This window comes from Mesitornis unicolor, unplaced genomic scaffold (assembly GCF_000695765.1).
Source record: "Mesitornis unicolor isolate BGI_N332 unplaced genomic scaffold, ASM69576v1 scaffold4249, whole genome shotgun sequence".
NCBI classification, from domain to species: Eukaryota; Metazoa; Chordata; class Aves; order Mesitornithiformes; family Mesitornithidae; genus Mesitornis; species Mesitornis unicolor.
This window is the reverse complement of record NW_010205079.1, coordinates 1-22,419: the sequence shown is the minus strand read 5'-3', so window position 1 is coordinate 22,419 and position 22,419 is coordinate 1. Positions and strand designations below refer to the sequence as shown.

Sequence of the window (22,419 nt, the reverse complement as noted above, 5' to 3'; positions counted from 1 at the left end):
TCTTAGAGAGGTTAAAAGAAGCTGTTACTGCCATCTGCTATTCTTTGGGGCATGTGGACGACTTTCCACATGTGCTACTCTCATGGCCAAGTGCTCCTGGGGCCACTACAGGAAGTGATGGAGAGGCAGCAGGGAGACAGATGGACGGCCAAAGAACTTCAAAGGAGCTGCCACATCAACAGATACTTCCCTTCCCCATAAGCATCCCAAATGGAATTTCCTAAGTCTACTAATTCTGTACCTAAAACAATTTTAAACTGAAATTATTTACAAACCTAAAGAGTTTGAATTCATTTCACTCAATGGAAAAAATCAGACTAGAAAGCAAAACATTCAGCACAAGAACTCCATTCAAGTCTGGAGAAAGAGATTAACCACAGTGAAAAAATATTTTTAGATCTTGATGAATATACGTGCTTTCATATCATCCTTTAGTACTGCTTGAACTTAGAATTACATTGCTCCAAGACACAGAACATCTCTTATTTCTATCCAATTAATTGAAAAAAAAAATTCAAAATTAACTTGTGACAGTTTGGATCTAAAATTATAACTTTAAAGTTTGTCCTAAAGAAGCACTAAAATCTGAAGATCACAGTAACACTGGAAACTCATTAAAAATCACTGCAATTCCAAATGTTAACATAGCTGGATCTGTTATAGCATGTTTTTTACATAGCTCACTGTCTGACAAAACTAAACGACCACAAGAGGAAGCAGAGTTTCATCACAGTGATGAAGGAAAAATGTCTCATACAGTGTTGAGCTTTAATGGAGAAAAGAAATAAACACAAAGAAGTATATGAATGTATTTTGACGCAAGGCCTTTATATTTTCATTTGAGTTATACTGAGAAATCCATCTTTTAGAACATGGATCTTCAGAAGTTTATTTTTAATAAAAAACAAACCCTGTCATCTTTCCCCAAACTCCCCTTCCTTTGGTCTACTTACACTTGTACTTCAAGTTGTTCAATGACCTGTACACCCAAGAGAGAAAACTTTCCAATTAAACGTCATATCAAATCTTCACAACATTTTGTAAATCTTTCTTCTCCTCCTGCTGCCTGTTCTCTAGAACCATTGTATACTGTAGTAAGGACACACTTAGACATCCTATCAATAATACTTACTAGTAACTTGCTTGCCATCTCAGCATTTCCATAGTTAGTCTTCATATTTAATAACATATGAATGCTTTTTGCTAACAACCTTTATGAACTAACCATACCTTTGTAATTTAAGTGGCCTTGACAAGATATTTTACAGAAATTAAGAGTCAAATATCAATAGATGCATTTATAAATGAGGGAAACTGAGCTTTGTTTGCTTGCAGCAACATGTTTCCATCTGTTTGTTCTGACAATTAAACTGCCTTTACATTCACTTTAAGGCACATCTTGTGACATTACTGGAAAATAAATGATTTCTGGCACAGAATTTTAAACTGCATTTAAAAGTTAAAATTCAAATTCATTGCTTATTATTATCTGTAACAGATCCTAACACTAAAACCAAACCACACCAAAATAAATCCCATAAAAACCCAGAATCCTTCCTTTTTATCAAATTACAGGACAGAGTCATGGTGTGAGCACAATTTGGCAAGTTCCACTTTCCTCTGAATTTATGAGACTGTAGTGTTTGGAAGCATTCTTGGATATTCTAATAACTCTTTCCACCATTAATGAACACTACAACTCCTCTCCTCAGTCAGTATGGCCAGCAGCAGATAAAACAATGCAATGGGAAATCAACAGTTACACAGTGTAACCCTAGAGCATAGAAACCTCCCCTTTGTGTTCCAAGACCTTGGAAGAAAGAAAACTATATTTCTACATATTCCTAGGCAAAAAGCCATAGACAAAACAATTAATGTCAAGTTACATGCTCTAAGCACTTGTGAAAATGGAAATTCACAGGATCTTGTATGTCCAGATCAATGGAGTTCTACAATATTGTTTTTCAACAAGATTCCATTAATCTTCTGGTATTTCGCATACCAAGCAATGACAGCAACGGATGTGCAAAAGGTATGGGAAAAACTTCCAATGTTTTTTTAAGCAACAAATGTCATGGAATCTCCTGTATCCATTAAGATATTTTTGAAACAGCCAAGCTGGTCTAGTTATAAATAATATGTTTTATTTATAAGAGCTAATGATTTTTTCAGATTACTTATGGACTTACCCTGATTTTCTCCATGCAAAAATCTGGAAGACTACTAGTTTCCTACTAAGCTCACAGTAAATTTCTTTCTACCCATGCAAATCTCATTTGTATTAAAGAAAATATTCAATTAACCTCAAATGTTCAACATACTCAAATCTAATTAGAAATTAATATGAGATGCACTAAAGCTACAGTAAATACACATGCCTATTTCATTGCTATTATCTTGCTGGCTTTCCAACTGACATTATCAAACAGCAGACTCATTAGATTTTATTTTTTTTTTCTCCTTTATGCAAAGCTAATCTTAGATGACCAATTATCTCTGCAAATAACAACCACATTAGTACTATGCTGCAGAATACAATCCCAAAACAATTAAGACCAAAACCACCTTTTGATACTGATTCGCTAGGATATTTTAAAGTTTAAACAGTTGATACTTAAGCAGCAAAGAGAAAAATGAAATTTATGAAGCCAGGTTTTGCCTAGCAGAAATAATATGATACAGCACTATCAGACTGGAAAGCCGCACAGTCTTTACAAAACACAGTACTGTTTTCAAATATCACAGCTTGAAATATATTTAAGTTCCATAGCTCTCTCAAAAGTCTTAACTTTCATCCTGTATCCATCACAACTTTGCTGCATTTTGGTACTTTAACTTTGCAGACTCAGTACTTAAAAAAAACCCAACAGTATAATGCTTAGACCATACTCAATATACACAAGAATCAGAACATTGAGTAAAATTTTTTTGTACCTTCTGAATGCCTCTTTTATTCAATGAGAAGTGTTTAATTGCTTATATTGGCTTACAGTGTTATTTCAATGAGGTTTTAAAAAAATTATTTCAATTATGTCTGCCTATCTAGAACATTGGGAAAAGTGTTTACAGTCACTAACAGTTTGAATATTGTTCAGCTCAGAAAAAGAATTCTTACTTATCTGATGTCTCATTTAGTGCACGATGCCAGAAATCCCATTTGTTTGAATGGAAATCTCAGTGAATGAAGGATTTTGCAGTGCTATTAGTTTCTGTGGGGGTTTTTTTGTGCTTTGTTTTGTTTTATTTGTTTGTTGGTTTTGTTTTGCGGGTTTTGTTTGTTTGTTTTTGTGGGTTTTTGTTTGTTTGGGGTTTTTTTTGGTGGGGCAGGGGTGTTGGTTTTTTTGCTAAAGCTTTACAAAGATTACTGTCTTTCTCCGAGTCACAGAAGTTAACACATCGCACCCTGTCCTCTATATTCCCTCTAAATGGGCTGTCCCCATCTACTGATGGTTCTACAAGGGATTTCAGTCTTCAAGTACAGGGTAATCCAATAGTTTTTGAGCATTAGGAGGATATAAATGAGTACATTGTTTGGCAAGTCTCCTTCTAAATCAGGTCTCTAGATGGTAGCAATTTTAAAGAGCTGACTGTGACACCACTTTTACAAAGCCACTTTCACAAAATAATTTTTCAAAGAATGCTTAATTTGAATGTCTGCATTTGCCGTGAGTCACAAATAGCAAACTGATTTACCTGCCTCAGGATAGTCTCAGCTAAAAATGCAATCCTTAAAGTACAAGAAAACATGAAGCACTCAGACTGAATCTTGGATGAAATAGAATTTAACATAAAAAATTGTTAATGAATAATTGAAATACTATGAAATAGCTGGGAAAATAATTAACAAGAGAATTATCAATTATTACATTAGTTTTTTGTATGTTATTAGTGTAAATTACATTGTGTATTCACATAAATTATTTTCAAATGATCATTTATTAGAGAGCAGCATATGGAACATGCAGGATTAAGTACTATGATGTAAATAGCAATGTATTAGTATTAAACATGGATGAATAACTTCCTATTTCAAAAAGTTCTTAAAGGAACACCGAGTATTCCCAAGTGATGATCAAGTCCAATTACATATTTTCTCCTTTCAACCATATTTCAGTTATATATGGTTACATGAGATATTTTTATTGTGCTGTACCATCATGTGCCAATACAGAAATCAGTTCATCATGTTCCTTTAAAAAGAAGATATATCTTTTAGTTATGTTTAGTTATGACTAATTTTAAAATGCATTTGCTAGCAGCATATTTAAATATATTGTAATGTTACCATTTCATACACAAGCCTATTTCAATAATTCATTTTGTATTTGATAATTGCATCCTTACCTCATAGCTTAAAACCAACCTTTAGTATTTCTCAGAATAACTGGGAAAGAGACAAATACAGTCAGCACACAGATAAATGCAACTATAATATATAGAGGAAGTAGGCTTCACTGGCAGGCATTTTCATAGGACAGAACTTGAGAGAAGACACAAGCCTGCCGAGGAATACATCACACTTACCATTGCTATAGTGATAGTGAATCCTCTGACCACTTGTTGGTTTGGGAAGTGACAGTGGGGTCTCCTCCACAAAGCAGTTGTACAGACTGTATTCTACAAACAGCAGCTGTATGGTGTCATCTGATGCAATTCGTGACTCAGTAAGACAGAACGACAGAACTTCAATCCGGATTGTTTCAGTTGCCTATTTAAGAAAAACCACAAACTTGATACAAATGATTTTGTGTTTCTGAAGTGTTAACACAAAACAAACAAATGTACATGGATATCACTGACTATTTTGTATGATTAACTGATTGACTGATTTTAACGTAGGCACAATGAGATTCGGATGCCCCAGGGTTTGCAGTTAGAAATACTGTTGCAACAGATACTGATTTACATTCGGTGTTGAAAATACTTGTGCAGTAGTCATACTGGAGAAGATTAGGTTAAGGTTATCTACATGTACAAATGATATCTGAACCTCAAATTTCAGTTCCTATTAGTTTTAGCTACACAGCAAAGTGATTTGTATCTTGATGCTGTAACTGCTTGAAATAGTAATATCAGGTACCAAAGTTTTCCAAAGGAAGGAAGGTACAAGAACTAGGAGTACTTCAATAAAAATCCATCAAGTCACAAAGTAGTTAGGCACATAGAAGTATCACTGTGTTTATATGGAATTCAACTTCATATAATGAACTTTTGTAGTTAATGCAAATAAACATTTACAAATTGAAGTTAACAACATAGTAAGAGTAATAACTCAGTTGTTCTTCACCACAGCCTTTTCTTATTATCTTTGACTAAAATGACATTTTTCCGTTGCTTATATGAAGTTGTTTCATTCTGTTCAGCAAAATCCATATTATTTGCGTACAGATAAATTTTAATAAGCTTTGTGTATTTAAGTGGGAATGTCAGACTCGAGAGACAGAGTCACAAATATTTCCCTAGGTAACTCCGTAATTCAAAGAAAGAAAAGCCACTATGGTTTCAAAACTGGAGTACGTTGGTGTGTATTCAAAGATGAGATTCTTCAAAGAGCAAACAGAACATGTTGGAATTCAGTAATGCAAAACAATTTTTTTAACTTCTTTTCAAGTTCATAACTTAATATTTCCCCTATATGGAAATATCATGACACTTTTTGATAGCAAAACTAAATCTCTTGAAGTAATACGTTATATTCAAAAGATTATCTTTCTAGATTCACCGTTAGAACGGCAAGTCAATATTCTAATTTATTATGGAGATAGCTTATATTTTTCCAAGCAAATTATATAATTAATCAAACCGAAAAGCAGGTGTACCCTATTGTAGAAATATCCATCATATAGAACAATTTCCACTGCTGTCAAGCCCTTTCAATATTTGATGAAGTAATTTTACCCCCTCCTTTCAAAAGACATTTGCTTTTATTATGTATCCTAAGACACTTTAACTAAAAACCCAAATCTGAATATTTCAATAAGATTGTTTTATTATTCAGTAGATTCATGGAAATTTTACTAGGATGACAGAAAATTCCACACCATTCTGTCTCCACTAATACAGGTACATGGCTTCAGCTGGCAATATTACTGGGATTAGCATAGAATGATGAAATATTTAAAGGAATTTTTTTTTCTGAAATCTAATAAATCAAATGACTGCCAAATGTCATTAAAGTGATGGTCTTTGACTTGAATACGCTTTTCATATTCAAATTTGAAAAGAAAGAGATGAAAGACTGGAAAGGTTACTCAGTTTCAACTAATAACCTCAAGCACTCCACATTCACATGCATAAAAAATGAAATTGGCTCTATTGTCTAATTTTACTTCAGAAACAACTCTTTTCTTCTTGCACTGAACAGATGTATTAGCATCTGTATTTAAAGTGATATGCTGAGTGGTTTTGTTCGCCCCAAAGTATTTAGCAGCTATGTCAAAGTAGTTTGTACACAGACAGTAGTTTATGAATCAAGTCCAAACACAATACCCTCTATTATAAAGCATTCCTTTCACATATTTTAAAATCTGTTTGACATATTTAGCACCTGTAATGGCATACTGTAGGCAAAGAAAATTCTGGTTTTTCAAGGACAGCAGGGTAAATGCAGGTAGTCTGCTTTCTAACTTACAGGGAAGCAAATAACTGAGTCATACTATTAGAAAATTGTAAGGAAAAATATTACTTTAAATCTTAACAGTCAAGAATACTTTAAGGCCTAGTTTTATTAATGTTAAACATGAATGCAGCATCAACAAAGGAGAACACAAACTGATTAAAAAAATAAATTAAAAAAATATAGAACTGCTTAAGAACAGCATAGCTAGCATGACATATTTCAGTGCTAATACAAAACTGCTCACGTTATGTAGCCATGCTGGAAATATATGTAGCACCCAATGTATGACAGAAATTAATTTTTAAACAACCATTTATATTTTTATGATGCAGACTGAAGTATGTTATTTAAATCTTTTCCCAAGTTGTTGGGTTTTCTTTAAGCCTTGGTCTCATTTATTAGGTACTATTCAAGTGAAAAATGGATAGTTTGTAATGACCAATAACTTCCCACAAATTATTCTGCTTTGATGGGAATAAAATTGGTCTTTAAATTTAGTATAAGAAACAAAATACAATGTGAAATTTCCTCAGAGAGACTGGACACACATACTAAAATAAATACTAAATACTTTCAAAGACCGTCTCTGAGAAACTGGTTCAGTGCTTTCATTTCAAGTGAGGAAGACAAAACACGGGCAAGATACTTAGTCCATGGCAATATTCTTTCTTTACCATTTAATATTGACCCTTTGTAATTAATGCTACCCATACATTTGGAAGAATCACTGAACAAGCTTGAGGATCAGTTTAAATGCTAAATGCAGGACATTACATGAGAATTTGAAGTACCGACAGAACATCTCATCTTTCTGATGTCTGAGATTAAAAATGTTTAAAAGATTAAAACAAAGGAAACATCCTAACTGTAAGATTTCTAGCTTTACCAACATTTAAAAATATTTGTGCTTTACTCCTTATATTTTGTGTTTATTTCCACAGTCCACTTATTCACTTGTTCCCTTCTGTTTCAAGCAGAGAGCACATCCAATAAACTATAAGCTATTGTCTGATAATCACAAGTACTCATCCATTTGCTATGAATACTTCAAACACTATCAGTAGTACTTGATTGACAAATATATTTACTGTATGAGACACTATCCATTTCCTCTAACAAGTGCCAAATTCCTGTGACCATCCTATTAACAACGTCAGAACAGAGCTGCAAATGAATGCAATCACAGGAATGTCAATCTAATTTAACTGTTCAGAGACACAAACATTACTTGTTAAGTAATTATGACTAACAAGGCAACAGGTGACATATATACATAAAAATACATATTACCAAAAATTATTATAGTCCTTAACTGTATGCAGTGACTTCTCACGTTAGGAACCTTCTAGTTTTAGATTTTCCCCATAATGGTGTAGAAGTGAGGATAGAAAGAGGGATATCACAGAATCACAGCATGTTAGGAGTTGGAAGGGACCTCGAAAGCTCCCCCAGTCCAACCCCTGCCAGAGCAGGAACACCCAGATGAGGTTACACAGGAAGGTGTCCAGGCGGGTTTTGAATGTCTGCAGAGAAGGAGACTCCATAACCTCTCTGGGGAGTCTGTATGGCAACGCTTCCTGTTCCTTCTCCAACTGGATGGGACATACGAAAGTGCACGCACTTTATACTTTCCCTAAGATCTGAGGCAAAGAGATCTCTCCTTGTTCAATAGCTCTTTTGGAGTTGGATTTACTGTGAAGGAGGTAAAGGCACGTATAATATTTCCCCAACACCACTGGTCTTCACCATCGGCTAGGAAGAGAATGCAACGGTATGAGGTCAGCGACATAATAAGGTTCCATGCAATCCCTTCAGCTCCGCCTAGAATTAAGAGCATGCTAAATAAAGAGAATGTATTTGTGACAGTAAGTGTGTCTCTGGTTGCTGCCATTTTATCTAGTGCAGAGTCCAAATGCATCCTTTTCAGAGCATGAATATCTTTTAATATCTTTAATATCTTCAAAGGTGTGGATTACTTGCTACAGCTTGAGAAAAAGTTGAATGATTAGATATTCTTTTCTATGCAAATCTGTAACAGACCCATCAATGCATCGATTTTTTCAAAAAAGACAACTTTTAACTCCATATAAAACACCAAACATTTTAGAAAATACTAAGTCCTTGAGGGATCTGAAGCTTTCTGACCACGACAACTATACACCTGAACTTAAAGTCACATTTGCACTTGACTCAGAATACAACTTTTGATCACCTGAATAATAGAATTTCTTCCCTTCAAATTGCTTGCCCCTTTCCACCCTTTCTGAAGAATAAACATGAAATTGTTCAGTGTTCCTCCTGGAGTTGAATTGTTTTTAAAGAGTTGGTTTTGCTACTTGCTAGTGGCATTGCCTCAACTAACAGTTTTTACAGATAAACTGTTTCAAAGGATGAATAAATACAAAAAAAAGCAGATATATCTGAAGCTGTTTGACTGCTGAGATACAAACTTCCTTCACTCTGAGTTTTTTCTCCCCAAGAAGTGAAGTCTATGTAAGCTACACCCCACTCTACTGCAGATTGTCTCATTCTTTTAGTTGTAAATCCATACATTTCAGTGCATCGTCTATTCAAACTGCTGTCATCTCAAACTTCATCAGTGGCAAGGGACAAATTAGGTTTTTCCTGGATTCTTCAAACTTTCTCTCTTTTACTGTCTATTAATGACTGTAATAGCAAACAATCACCTTTAAGGTGGAGGATTGCAAATGTTCTTTTAAAATCTTAAACCCATCAGTTGTCTTTGAAAATACTGACTACAAAGCTTTAATAAATTACTATCTTTTTCTGATAAGATAGAACTATTTCATTAATTTTATTTCTTGTTTTATTAAATACAGTAGTGCAGCATTTTTACTTCCCCAAGTAAATAAGTATATCTTATAAGAGGAAATGTACTATTCAAGTACTTCTATGAAAAAGGCATAATAAAAGTATTTATTACTTTGCTTTATATCCTCCCACCTTTCCACAAACACGTTTCCTTGACCAGCAAAACCACGAGTGGTTGGTGTTGCTTTTTAATAGTGTTTAATAAGAGATTTTAATGTCAAAATTAATTAGATCCTGAGATCTTAATTTACAGGAACCGATAATGACAGTTTTCAATAGATTGCTATTTGTGCAGGATAATGCACTCATAGTATCTGTGATAAAAAGAGAGATGTAAACACTCTTACAGAAAAAAACCAGGACCACCAACAAACAGATTGTTTTTGCCAGGAACTGCCTTATGGGCACATTTTAAGATGACTTGGAAGATGACAGCAGTAAATTTTATTGTGATAATGGAATGCTATATTATTTCCTGTAAAGATAAAGTGCAGACATGGGTTGAAAGGGAGGAGGGGATGGAAGAGAGGAGATTTTTTTTTTAAATGTAAAGACCATGCCAAAGAAAATGCAAATCCCCAGTTTTGATGTCTATTTTGAGAATCTGAAACAAGGCTTTTAATCAATGTATTATACATCAAATTGATAATGTTAACTTGTGATTATTCAAATGTATGAAATATTTATAGAGAACTGTCCAAACTTTTACATTTCTCAGACTTCTTTTCTCTATTAATTATCATGCCTGGAAGCTTTTTAGTAAAAGCAGCAGCCATCAGCCTGACTGAACCTGACAAGCTAGCAAGGCCCAATTACACTGGCACTCTGTGGCACTTTGATGTACTGGAAACGAAAAGAGATAGGGGCAAATTGTATAGCACATTATGTTAATGACTTGATTTAATCCAGCCACTAAACTTTATGTAGCCTGTTAAAAAAGATGCTAACACTAATTACGCCACTTTGGAAAGGAAGGAAGGGGACAAGCATTTCATACCGACAAAGTGAAGCTCATAAATGTTGTAAATGAAATGAAACAAAATGAAGTAATCTATGATTAATTATACATCATAGACAAGAAGAAAAGAGAAAGAAGCAAGTGGTACAGCTAAGTACTGGAAAATCTGTTAGATACCCTTTATGATCAACATATCTAAGAAATAACCATGAACTGTCTAATTTGCAACATGCTAAAAAGAAACAGTATGATCTTAAATGGCTTAAACAGTTTGGCACACAGCTCAGATGTGTAGGATAATTAGCACAACGATCTCTAAAAATCACAGGTCTTATTTACAGTGTTTGATTACCAGCAGGATATTTATCTCAAAAGATAAAAGGCACTGATTTTTCATCTTTTAAAAAATACAAATTCAATCACAATTTTCACATGCTGTATTCTATAATTAACTCAATATTTCAAATATACCGATGCCTATTTTAAAAATTTAATTTGTATCAAACATGTCGTCCCAATGGTTCATAGATTTGGTTGTCTTATCTACCCTTCTTGAACATGCACTTTGTTACCAGAGGAACAGATAAGTGGAGAGAGTAGAAATCAATGAACCTGAAATGAGTCTACACTCAAAATCCTCTCAGAAGTCTTCTTAAATAATTTTGATTAAAAAATAAAATACAGGATGACTAGATGAACCTATTCTAGTGTGACTTATGGTGATGAGTAGCAGTCGTTTCAGTTCTCAAAATCACAGGTGAGACAACTGTTTAACATTTTACAAATAAAAAATGCAATTCCATCTTCAAAAGTACCTTTTGTATCTTTCTGCAGCGTGTGTAACTGATAGCAATTCTAAATCCCTCCTACACCTTAAAAAAGGAGCAATATTTCTCATACTAAGCGTTGGTTGCTAGTTACTTTGTAAGATGTCACCCAGCCTTGAAAGAAGGATAAAAAATAATTAAAAAAATGAAACTACCTTTGCAGAACACTAAAAAAGTTAAAACTGATAGCAGTAAACCTCTGGTCTTTTAAATGAAGGCTAATACAGACGAGAGAAGTATTACTGTTAGAAGTATAATGATCAATTTTAAGGGCTAGTTTTATATTTTTGAAGATTGTTCAGCCAACGTTAGATCTACAAGTTTGAAATATTCTTATTTTTCAAGAGAACTATACTATTAAAATACTGTTCAAAGTAACATTTCCAAATTTATATTATGCTATTTTGTATATGTGACTTTACGTTCATTAATTGCTGGTTTTAAGAACAAGTCGAGAAAGTAACATCACTGTACATGCCCACAAATAAAAATAGAAAAAGTACAAGTGCACCGAAGTGTTTGGATGCTGTACATGTACAAACCTTATCGAAAATGGATGTTCAGTTCTAAAACTGTTGGGAAATCAGGAACAAAAAGAAATCTGTATGGATGAACTAGAAAATATATGCACAGTTTGCATGTAATTAACAACCTCAAGCTTACACAATTGCCATTTCAATGACATTTGATCAAGTCAACATACTCGGGTGAAACATAGTTGGTAGCTAAGCATTGTAGAGTTACTACAGGCCTTGACAAGTGAAATTATCCCCCCCTCCCTCAGAAAGCACTGGAAGAAGCAGAAAAGCAACAGGTAGGACAGAACAAGAAGACGTAGTTCTTTAAGACATTCACATTACAATAGTTAATCTTTCATTAGGGAGATTTTGTGCAGGACAGAAATTTGAATTTGCATTGAAACCAGTTAGAAACGTCTACTTGTAAGCATGTATGACAATGTTGTCATCTTGAAGAGATGACAACAGATTTCCCCATTAAAAGAAAAATATTTGTAAGTCACATGCACAATATGGTCAGGTTAACTTTTCTTTTTCTTCTGTGAAAAGGTGTCTATCTGAGCTGGAAGCAGGAAAACATAAATTTGTTGAAAATGCCTTAGAATCTGACCTTAGATATAGCAAAGCTACTCTTAGAGAACATTAGGTTTAAAATGTTTTTCTTAGATTTACCAAATAATTGCCATAAATACTCTGACTCACTTGTTTAATATTCTTGGATACTGGAATTGAAACAATACAGTCATCACTGTCAGTTTCTACTGATTCAGCAGCATCACTTTCTTGTCTATCATCTTGAGCTGAAAAAAGAAAAATCAATGTAGTTAAAAACTCCTGTACTTGTAGTCCATCTGAGACTTGCTGAGAAACCAGACAGCAATATATTTCCTTTTCTAATAAAGTACAAGTGCCAGATAAATCTTCTCTTCCTTGCAGAAGATTAACACTGGTAAATCAATGACCTTTCAAGTCATCTATACTGTATTTTTCTCTGATTTCCTAGAAAAATAGTAATGTTTCCCAGATGAAAGTTGATGAGTGGGATGACGTAAGTCCTGTGATGAATTTCATTATGAACAACAGTTGGCTTTATGTAAGAATATGGTCTGAATTTGTTGATTTCTTCTGACTACATTTACCACCATGCACAGGTAAATAAGAATGTACATTCTTGGTTTTTTTAGTTCTGTTTGCAGGTGGAGTATTTTCTAAAGCATTCAAGTCTTTATTTCTCTGCAGCAAATTACTTACACACAACAGGGATTCAACATTACGTTTTTCCAACTTTTCTAACAAATTCTTATGCAGAAGCCTTGAACAACTGAACATAAAATTTTAGCACCCTACTTGTGCTTTTACTTTAAACTTGGTCTCACGGACTTGGTTTACTACAATGATAAACAGTTTAACTTCGGAGGTGGAACTGGATGACATGGCTTTTATAATCTTTAAATAAATCTGCCTCGAACAACTTTATGTCACAGATGTGACGAGACATACTACCCCTCTCACTGCCTGAACAGATTTCCGATATCAGCATTGGCTGTTATCTGCAGACAAAAGCAGCATATTAATTAAAATAGTCTTTAGAACAGCATAGTTCTAAGGGAGAATATGAAGACATTTAAAATAGAAGCCAAGTTCCCTTTAATATTTTATGAATCTAGGGCAGATACCAGATTTCTGCATTCAATTACAAGACAGTTTCCATTTGGGAAGAAAATAACACCACTATATCTACCACATAGCTTCAGCTAGAAGAATATAATTTCTGTCAGGAAGCTCCTCATAATGAGGCAGCTCCCACTGCTAGTAAGAATTGCTAAAGAAAATGGAAAGGGACTGATTTATTAAGAAAATACAGCTACATATTCATAAAAATGAATTCTACCTTCTGGTTCCAATTCTTCAGTTATTTTTTTCTCATCTCCAGAGGTAACTGAGCTTTGGCCAGCCAACTGCCCCTCTGACAGATGTGAGAGGTCTTCTTCTTCCTGTTGACTTTCTTCAGCCATCTCCTTCACCTTATCATCTGCTGGCCTTTCTTGTTCAACCTCATGTACCACATGCTATATAAAAACAGATAAACTCAGTCTCTATAACACTCCTCAAATAGTAAAATTTACTAAAGTTCAAAACTTGAAGAGTTATGGCTCACATTCATTATACATAGCCTTTAAACAATTATATTGCTTCTGTGGCGCAGGAACAATGAGAAGTTGTCAACTGCAGGAACAAATAATTGAAACAGTAGAAAGACAATTCTCCAAGCACGTATATTTGTGGGAACATAACTATTATAATCATTTGGTACCTGTCAACATACACACAGCCTGTTAGATTTCCAGATTCATTTCTATTTCAGCTGTTTCAGTTCTACAAGACCCAGTTTAAAAAAAAAAAAGAAAAAAAAGAAACCACCACCACCTTCCTCAGCTAGCAATTTTATCACTTAAATCATACTACATTTTCTGTTTCAAAAGCAAGCTAAAATAATATAGAAAAGAACTGGCTTTGCTACAAAATACAAACGTGTTATCTAAGGTAAAATACCTTTAGTGCATAACTTACTCTGAGGTAATCATACTCCCTCCTTTCTCTTTGAGTACAATTACATAGCATAATACCTCATCAGTGGATATACAGACATCTTCCACAGAAATTTGCTGGAGACCTTTGCATTATTTATTATCCAACAATCCTCCTCTAGGACTGAATTTTCCACAGAGACACTGACACCTCACTTTCCACCCTCAGAATCCATGAGATAACTTTCAACTGTCCACAGAACATCCAAAATCTGGACCTGAAGAGTAATTTCTATTCTGACACATTTGAAGCCATACAAACCAAGCAACGTCAACAGACACTGAAGAGCCTTATTCTGTAAATAAAGGTGATCCTTGAACTTTTTAGGTCGTAGAAAACTAAGTGTCTTATGCTTCTCCTTGGCACAGATGTTGTGTCATAATCACTGTGTTTTAGACAGTGTTTGGCCATTCTTTTTAATTCCTTCAATGACAGAGTTGCATTTTGTGGATAAAATTTTGAGAGCGAGAATACTTTTTGATTATGTACCACCTGATGTAGTGGAACGGAGACTTAACCTCTCAGTCAAAGCCACAGGTGAGCTTTAAAGTAGAAAAGCAAAAGGAAGACAAGAACCAGTGATTAAATATTGTGTGAACACTAGAAATTACAGTTTGCCAATCTGCCACAAATTACCTTCAAAACCAATTGGGCTATTACAAATTACAGCATTTAATACTTTTCTTCTCCTTGGAATGCTACATATTTAGCAATATTCCAAAGTTATTTCTTCTTCATTCTCCTCTCCCCTGGTATGGCTAATTTGGTAGTTTTGGTAATAATAAATAATAATAAATAAATAATGGTAATTTTTAGAGGGAAGACAAAGATAGACTTAATTCAAACATATAAGAAAATTGTTCTATAAAAATCACAAAACCTGAATAATCTCATACCTCTGAAACGCTTGGATCTCTTGAAGACTTCATCTTCTGTGCAAGTTCCGTGTTATTTTCAAGAACAGAGCCCTAAGTTATGGGTAAAATGAGGGGAAGCCTTTAATATATAGTTGACAAATAACAAAAGTAGATATAAATTTACTGGTTGAGAAGCATTTGGATAGAAAGTTACATCCTCTTTGCTTCCCTGCATGAGCATTACTGCTTCTATCCTCTGCTATAGCTTCTACCTATAAGGCTGGAAAAGTCTGACAAGTGACCATTCATCCCACCTTTTATTGAGTTTCCATTTCTCTAAACAACTATTTGATTTGGCATGCGTCACATTAATATCCAAGAACTAGATTCTCTGCTATTCAGAAAATGAACAGTAAAATGAAACAGCCTATTCCTGTTCAATTTTAATTTGCTGAGCTTCTAATTCTCTTGCATGGACACTCTCTTGCTGCTTCACTACAGCATTTTGACATCAGAGAAGCCCCAGCTATTTCATTACTCAGTTCTAACAGTACTTCTGTCTCTAAGCAGACTGTGAAGCTGGGATTTCTAAAACAGCTAGGGGAGTTGCCATCCAGTAATGAAGACTTCTGATGGAGACCAAGTAGCTGTCTCCCTTAGAAAATCCTAGTTCTGAAAAGTTGTTCAGTTTTGAGAAGTTGCTGTTTGGATGGCTATGTTATGTTGTGTGTGTGAGTATATGGGTAACATTTCAGTTTTCCATATCTAAGCTCTCAAAAGATTTTATTTCATCAACTTTCGACTTTAAAAAAAAGAAAAGTACATAAATGCAAGAGATTGACCTAATTCTTCTTTCCTGTCTATACCGCATGGCTCAAAATAAAGTCCTAGTCATAGCAAACTAAGCAATAGCAGAAGGACATGTGATTTGAAAACTATTGTTAACATTTCAAAAAATAAATCCAATCAAGGCATTTACAAATAGAAAAAAAATCACTACTAGTTTTTAATTAATTAATGCAACACAACATTATTAACTAATAATAATAATAATACTCAAAACCTTTTATAATTAGCTGTTAAAGAACCTACCTTAAGTTACTGGATTTAATTAAAAGAGTAAGTACAGCCTATTCTTAGTCTTAATCTGAAGGCAGGTTATTTAAGATCAAATGCAAGTTTACACCGTACAGCAGATATGTTTGAGTTATCTCCATGTAGACTCTCCTGGAGTCTGAGAAAGGGTGTACATGATAGTGCATCTCAAGTTCAGAAGTACATTTTTTTCACAGTGTGTGTAATGCCAGATGATAAACCTTGTTTAGGACTGAACTATTTCAAACTCTGTATCTCGTTAGCACAACATTCAGGATCTGTTTGGATGAAGGTGGTTTCTGTAGCTATTTACATGTCTGTGCAAGTGGTACACTGTGCAAGACACTTTATTTAATAACCCAGAGAGCTGAGAAACACTGTGTGGATACAGTTGATTGGTCCTGTTAGAATCTGCCCTGCTTGCAAACTGTGGAGGATAGCAAGCAATCCTGAGGGAGTCACACACATATCCCTGTATTGTATCTCCTAGCTATATGAAGTATTATGCTATCATTCACTGTCTGGGACTTCCCAGTCCTGTGTTGCTAAAATAACTGAGTGCTCTCTATTAGTTCTACAAATTGTCCACACCGAGACATCTTTCTTACTTAAATATATACAAGCAAAATACTTAAAGCTTACTGTCATCTGTATTGTACTAGCATCCAGAAAAGATACCTTCTCGACTTCTTTAACTGCATGCTGCCTTGGTTTGGGTGTTGGTTTCTGTAATAAAACAAATAAAGATTAAGATAATTTATTGCCATATTCTAACCATCTTATTTGGCAGTAAATTTTGAAGGACCCTAATTTTTCTCAAAGACAAATCTAGCTACACTAAATTCAATTCTAAACAGGCAAGATGATGCAGATGTTGTTTGAATAAGCAGCCCCCTGGAAATGGAGATACCTGTCAGAATTCAGCCACAAATGGGTATAAAACTCTATAGAACATTGATGGAATGCAATGTGAGCTGCAAATAAGAAATAACTGTGGGACTGAAGTCAGTGGTATCACATATGTGGCAGAATGATTTACTATCATAGTTTATGGAGTGCTTGATTCCTTTCCTCGTTTTGTAGGCTTACCATATCTTTGACACTTTTCCTCATCCCACTCCCTTTGGAGAATTTGAACACAGAAACAGAAAAGAGACTGGTAAGAGTTGCAAAATTAACAAAATGATCCAGAAATATTTCTGTCATGATGTTAAAATACAGAAGGCCAAAAATAAAGAAAAAATGGTTTATTACTTTTCGCGCTTTACTCTTTTGATGAAGGGAGAAATTATCCTACATTTCCACTGATTTTTATACAGAGAAAATCCTACCACTACTTTTAGTTTACGAGTGATTTTTAAGAAGATATCTGGTATCTTAGCACTATGCTCCAGGCACCAGAATAACAAAGAGTGTGGTGCAGATACACCTATGTACCCGTACATATGGCTTAGGTCTGGCTGCCTGAGAATTCTTTTGACTCAAAGCTACCCCAAACTAACTGAGCTCCGTCTGGGTTTCTAACAGACCACAGAAATAATAGCTGATTTCTTGAGTGTCATAAATTTCAACTGTAGCCCTGAAGACACACAAGCATGTGACTACACTTTATGTAGGACATCTACATTGGAAAGAGAATACGTACTAAATGTATAGGTTTGTTATTTCTCCTCCCTTTTCTCCCTACTCTTTTGCTAACCAGTTATCTACTTCTATAAAAGATTTTTAAAAAGCTTTGGACACAGGAAAGATTTCAGTTCCCAAAGTAAATCAAAGATGGTGGTTATATGAAGTATTTGTCCTATACATTATTTTGTGGTAAGGACAAATCCTGGTCATCAGGAAATAACTAAACAACCTGCTGTAATAGGTCTTTTATATCTCTTAACTTCTGTGAGTCTGTTAAATTACTTACTGTCACTGATGAAGTAAAAGGAGATAGGGATGTAGTCTGCATTTCTTCCTCTGCTAGTAATCTAGTTGCCATTGATTTCTCATTTTGAATGTAATTCACTAAGTTCACAGCCATTGTTGATCCACTTGGTGGTAGGTAGGCAAACTTCCATTTTAATTCAACTGTGATGGTACCACTAGCACATCTTTCAGGATCTGTTAGTTCAAAAGTACCTGAAAGCAAAATGCAAATCTTGTCTAAATTATCTTATTCCATACGTATATGAGAAAATGCAAAGCAAAACTGAATGGGATTCAGGAATTAGGTAACTTTATAGTCTTTATTTTAGAAGTCAAACAGTGTCAAAATACTATGTTTTGTAGATCCAAATACATCCAGTGCTACACCACGAACATTTAAAAATACAGGATTTAGAAGGGACTGGATTACTGCATTTGTTCCAGATGTCTTACAGGTTTCTTAGATAATCCAATACCAGATACCTAATTTTTACTGACACCTTTCAAAAGACCCAACTAAAACATTTCCATGTTTTACTAATACTTACTAAAAGAAGGACATAGATGTGCTGTAGCATGTCCAGAGAAGGCCAATGAAGCTAGTGAAGGGTCTGGAGAACAAGTGTTGAGGAGCGCTGAGGGAGCTGGGGTTGTTTAGGTTGGAGAAAAGGAGGCTGAGGGAAGACCTTATCACTCTCTACAACTGCCTGGAAGGAGGTTGCAGAGAGGTGGGTGTTGGTCTCTTCTTCCATGTAAGCAGTGACAGGACAAGAGGAAATGGCTTCAAGCTGCACCAGCGGAGGTTTAGATTGGATATAGGGAAAAATTCTCTACTGAAAGAGTGGTCAAGCACTGGAACAGGTTGCCCAGGGAGGTGGTGTAGTCACCACCCCTAGAGGTGTTCAAGAAGCGTGGATATGGCACACGTACTGAAGAACATGGTTTAGCGGGCACGGTCGTGTTTGGTTGACAGTTGGATTCAATGATCTTAGAGGTCTCTTCCAACCTTAAAGATTCTGTGATTCTGTAATACTTTGGTTAAAGAAAATAAAAGGGTTTCAAAAATCTGCAAGTTGCTAAATCTTTATCAAAGAAACACCTTAAATTCACTTACAATTTTTCTCCTATTATCCATTTACATGAGATAATCAGAGAACCATTATTTTTAAAATTTTAAATAATAATTAAGCAGCTTTTATATTATAAATGCCCTAGTAAATTTGTAACTGATATCAACTTGCAGGGAGCAGTTGATGCACTGAAGGCAGGGCTGCTATTCACACAATAGAAAAAATGGGCTGATGGAATCCTCATGAAGTTCAGCAAAAGCAAATGCAAAGTCCTGCATCAGCCCAGGAATAGCCCTGAGTAGCATTTACAGGCTGGGATTTGACTTGCCACAAGCAGCCTTGCAGAAAAAGAGCGGGTCCTGTTTGACAAAAACAATATAAGCCAGCCAATCTGTGTCATTGCAGCAAAGAATGCCAACTGCCCCCTGGTCTGTATTAGCAAGAAAGCAATCTAGCACGTCCAGGAAAGTTTCATGCTTTCTCCATTCAACACCTATGAGATGGCACCTGGAATACTGTGAAGACACTGACATTCTGGAACAGGTCCAGCCGTGGGCTACAGAGAGTATCAAGGCACGGCAGCACAGGACACAGAAGCAGCGAAAAAGCTGTTTGATAACCTTCAGAAGAGAAGGCTCAAAGGGGAAGTTATTGCCAACTTACTGAAGGGTTCAGAAAAGACAGAACCAGAGGTGGACAGCAGAAGGAAGACAGCCTACAGACAAGTTGGAACATGAGAAATCCCAGCTCTCTAAGGAATATGTTTTTGTTATGAGGGTGATGAAACATTGGAACAGGTTGACCAGACAGGTATTAGATCTCTGTCCTTTAAGATATTCAAAATTTAACATGGCACAGTCCTGAGCAACTTGCTCTAACTGGGTCAGGAGGCTGGACTAGATCATATCAGGTGCTCCAATCAACAATGATTCTAAGATTCCAAGTGTAGCTCTTGATCTGTTCTCTCCCCCCAAAGAGGGCTGATTGGTCATGTCAATTTTCTAATTTACATTAAATTCACATTAGCCAAAACTAGCAAATGAAACTAATGAAGAACAAAAAATGAAGCCGTGCAGTGAAAGAAACTATGTTATAAATTAGCGTATCAGTCCTGGAAAACAGAAGAAAAGTACCAACATCAGAAGAAGAGGAGGTGGGAGAAAATATGCATATGCCAGGAAACATTTTTTATCATTAGAACATAAAAATAGGACCAGTAAAAGAAGATATCAAATATTTCCAGGTTACTTTTGAACCAGAGAGAAACACTTGATGTGTTTTTTTCAAGAGTTATTTCAAGACACCTGTTTTTGTTTCACAGATATCTTGCACGTATGAAAGCAGTAAATTCTGAAAGTCAGCTTTCAGCCACCCCTTCCCACCTGATGTTAAGATTAACAGGGGCCTTCTACCTAATAACGAGAGATACTCATAATATAGCAGTGTGTGAAATCTAACTGGCCAGTTTGGCAGGCTTCTCAAGGAGAAAAAAAGTGGTAAAAGACAGAGGCAAAGAGATTACTAAAACCCTAACAAAAAGGGAAACATTAATAATGTCAGCACTAGAGTGACACATCATTCCAATTATAATTATTTATCAAAACATAATTATTCCCTACCTGAGCCAGTAGAGAGAACAAAAAAGGATTTAAAAGACTTCTTTGGACATGCTGTAGCCCATCAATGTCCTTCTTGTAGTGAGGGGCCCAAAACGGAACACAGGATTTGAGATGCAGCCTCACCAGTGCTGAGTACAGGGGGACAATCACTTCCCTGCTCCTGCTGGCCACACTATTTCTGATGCAGGCCAGGATGCTGTTGGCCTTCTTAGTCACCTGGGCACACAGCTGGCTCATGTTCAGCTGGCTGTCACTAACACCTCCAGGTGCTTTTCCATGAGGTAGCTTTCCAACAACTCTTCCCCAGGCCTGCAGCATTGCATGGGGTTGTTGTGATCCAAGTGCAGGACCCAGCACTTGGTCTTTCTGAATCTCACACAACTGGCCTCAGACAGCGCTGGCCTGTCCAAATGCCACTGAAGAGCCTATCTTTAGTTTGTTTTTTAAAGAGATACACAACAGGAAGTGAAGATTTTAAGTTTAAAGCGGTCTTACCTGAGATAGATCCGTCATGTGCTAAACAAATAAGAGGCACATTGGCTTTCCCTATTCCTACATAAGTACCTTCTTCCGTTTCAGCATCGTCAAATACATAAAAGGTTAAGGATTCTGATTTTAAGTACTGGTCTAAGTCTGCATTCATTGGCACCTGGAAACACATATGGTCATCTATTTGTGGGTTGTTGCTGCTAGGAATGATGGCAGTATCGTGGTCTTCAAAATCAAAGAACTTGTAGATAACATAAGAATTTGGCTGTAGATGTTTCCTCCAAGACTGTAGATTGTTACAACATTTTACTGTAATGTGGAGTTCATTTAAATTGCCATCTGTTGACGTGCTGACTTGGGCAGTTCCAAGTATCTCCTGCTTTAAATGAAAAAGAAGTTAAATTAAAAACATTAGAATTCTTACGTTGGTGAACTCTAAGAACTACATAAATAGAACAAATCACTGATTATTTCAATAGCGCTCCAACTACTGTTTAATTTTATAGGTCAAAATATTAATTGTTCTATAAATTCAACAATATCTCTCTTGGCTTGTTGGTATAAGGAAATAAAAGGCTAATCCTTTAAGGTCTATGATTGTTTGCTTTATTCTTCTAAAAGTTTGTGATCTACTGATCACAGTTTTAAGAATTATTCATATCCAGTGCACTTTGAAATTAAGGATTCTGATCTTGACAGCTATTATGTGTCAAGAAGTTTTTGTAACTGTAGCCCCTTTTCTATATGGACTTTTCAATAATTAACATTGCACTGCAGATTCCTCTCTTTTTTTTTTTCCTCCATAACCTTTACCTACATAAACAATTTACAAAATTTAGAAATTAGCATGTGAAGAGTAACAATATATGTCTGAAGTAAATTAAAAACTTAATGATATGACAAATTTTTTTGAATGCATCGGGGTAACTATGATATAGTAGCAATCACAGAAACACGGCGGACTGAGTCACACAGCTGGAGTGCTGCCATAGACGGGTATAAGAAGGGATAGGCAAGGAAGGAAAGGCAGTG

At 35.3% G+C, this 22,419-nt stretch overlaps 1 protein-coding gene across 1 annotated transcript in view; it reads right to left on the bottom strand.

Annotated features, from left to right (window-relative positions):
- RPGRIP1L (RPGRIP1-like) overlaps window positions 1-21,766 on the bottom strand; it is a gene marked incomplete at its 5' end in the record, with an annotated part of 32,791 nt that extends 11,025 nt beyond the window's left edge. The window contains 7 exons of the mRNA XM_010191250.1: window positions 4,525-4,708; window positions 12,457-12,554; window positions 13,646-13,808; window positions 15,240-15,311; window positions 16,938-17,021; window positions 18,211-18,422; window positions 21,394-21,766. Coding sequence (XP_010189552.1) covers window positions 4,525-4,708; window positions 12,457-12,554; window positions 13,646-13,808; window positions 15,240-15,311; window positions 16,938-17,021; window positions 18,211-18,422; window positions 21,394-21,766 — 1,186 coding nt within the window. The remainder of the gene's footprint in view (window positions 1-4,524; window positions 4,709-12,456; window positions 12,555-13,645; window positions 13,809-15,239; window positions 15,312-16,937; window positions 17,022-18,210; window positions 18,423-21,393) is intronic.
- Window positions 21,767-22,419: the final 653 nt, after the last annotated feature.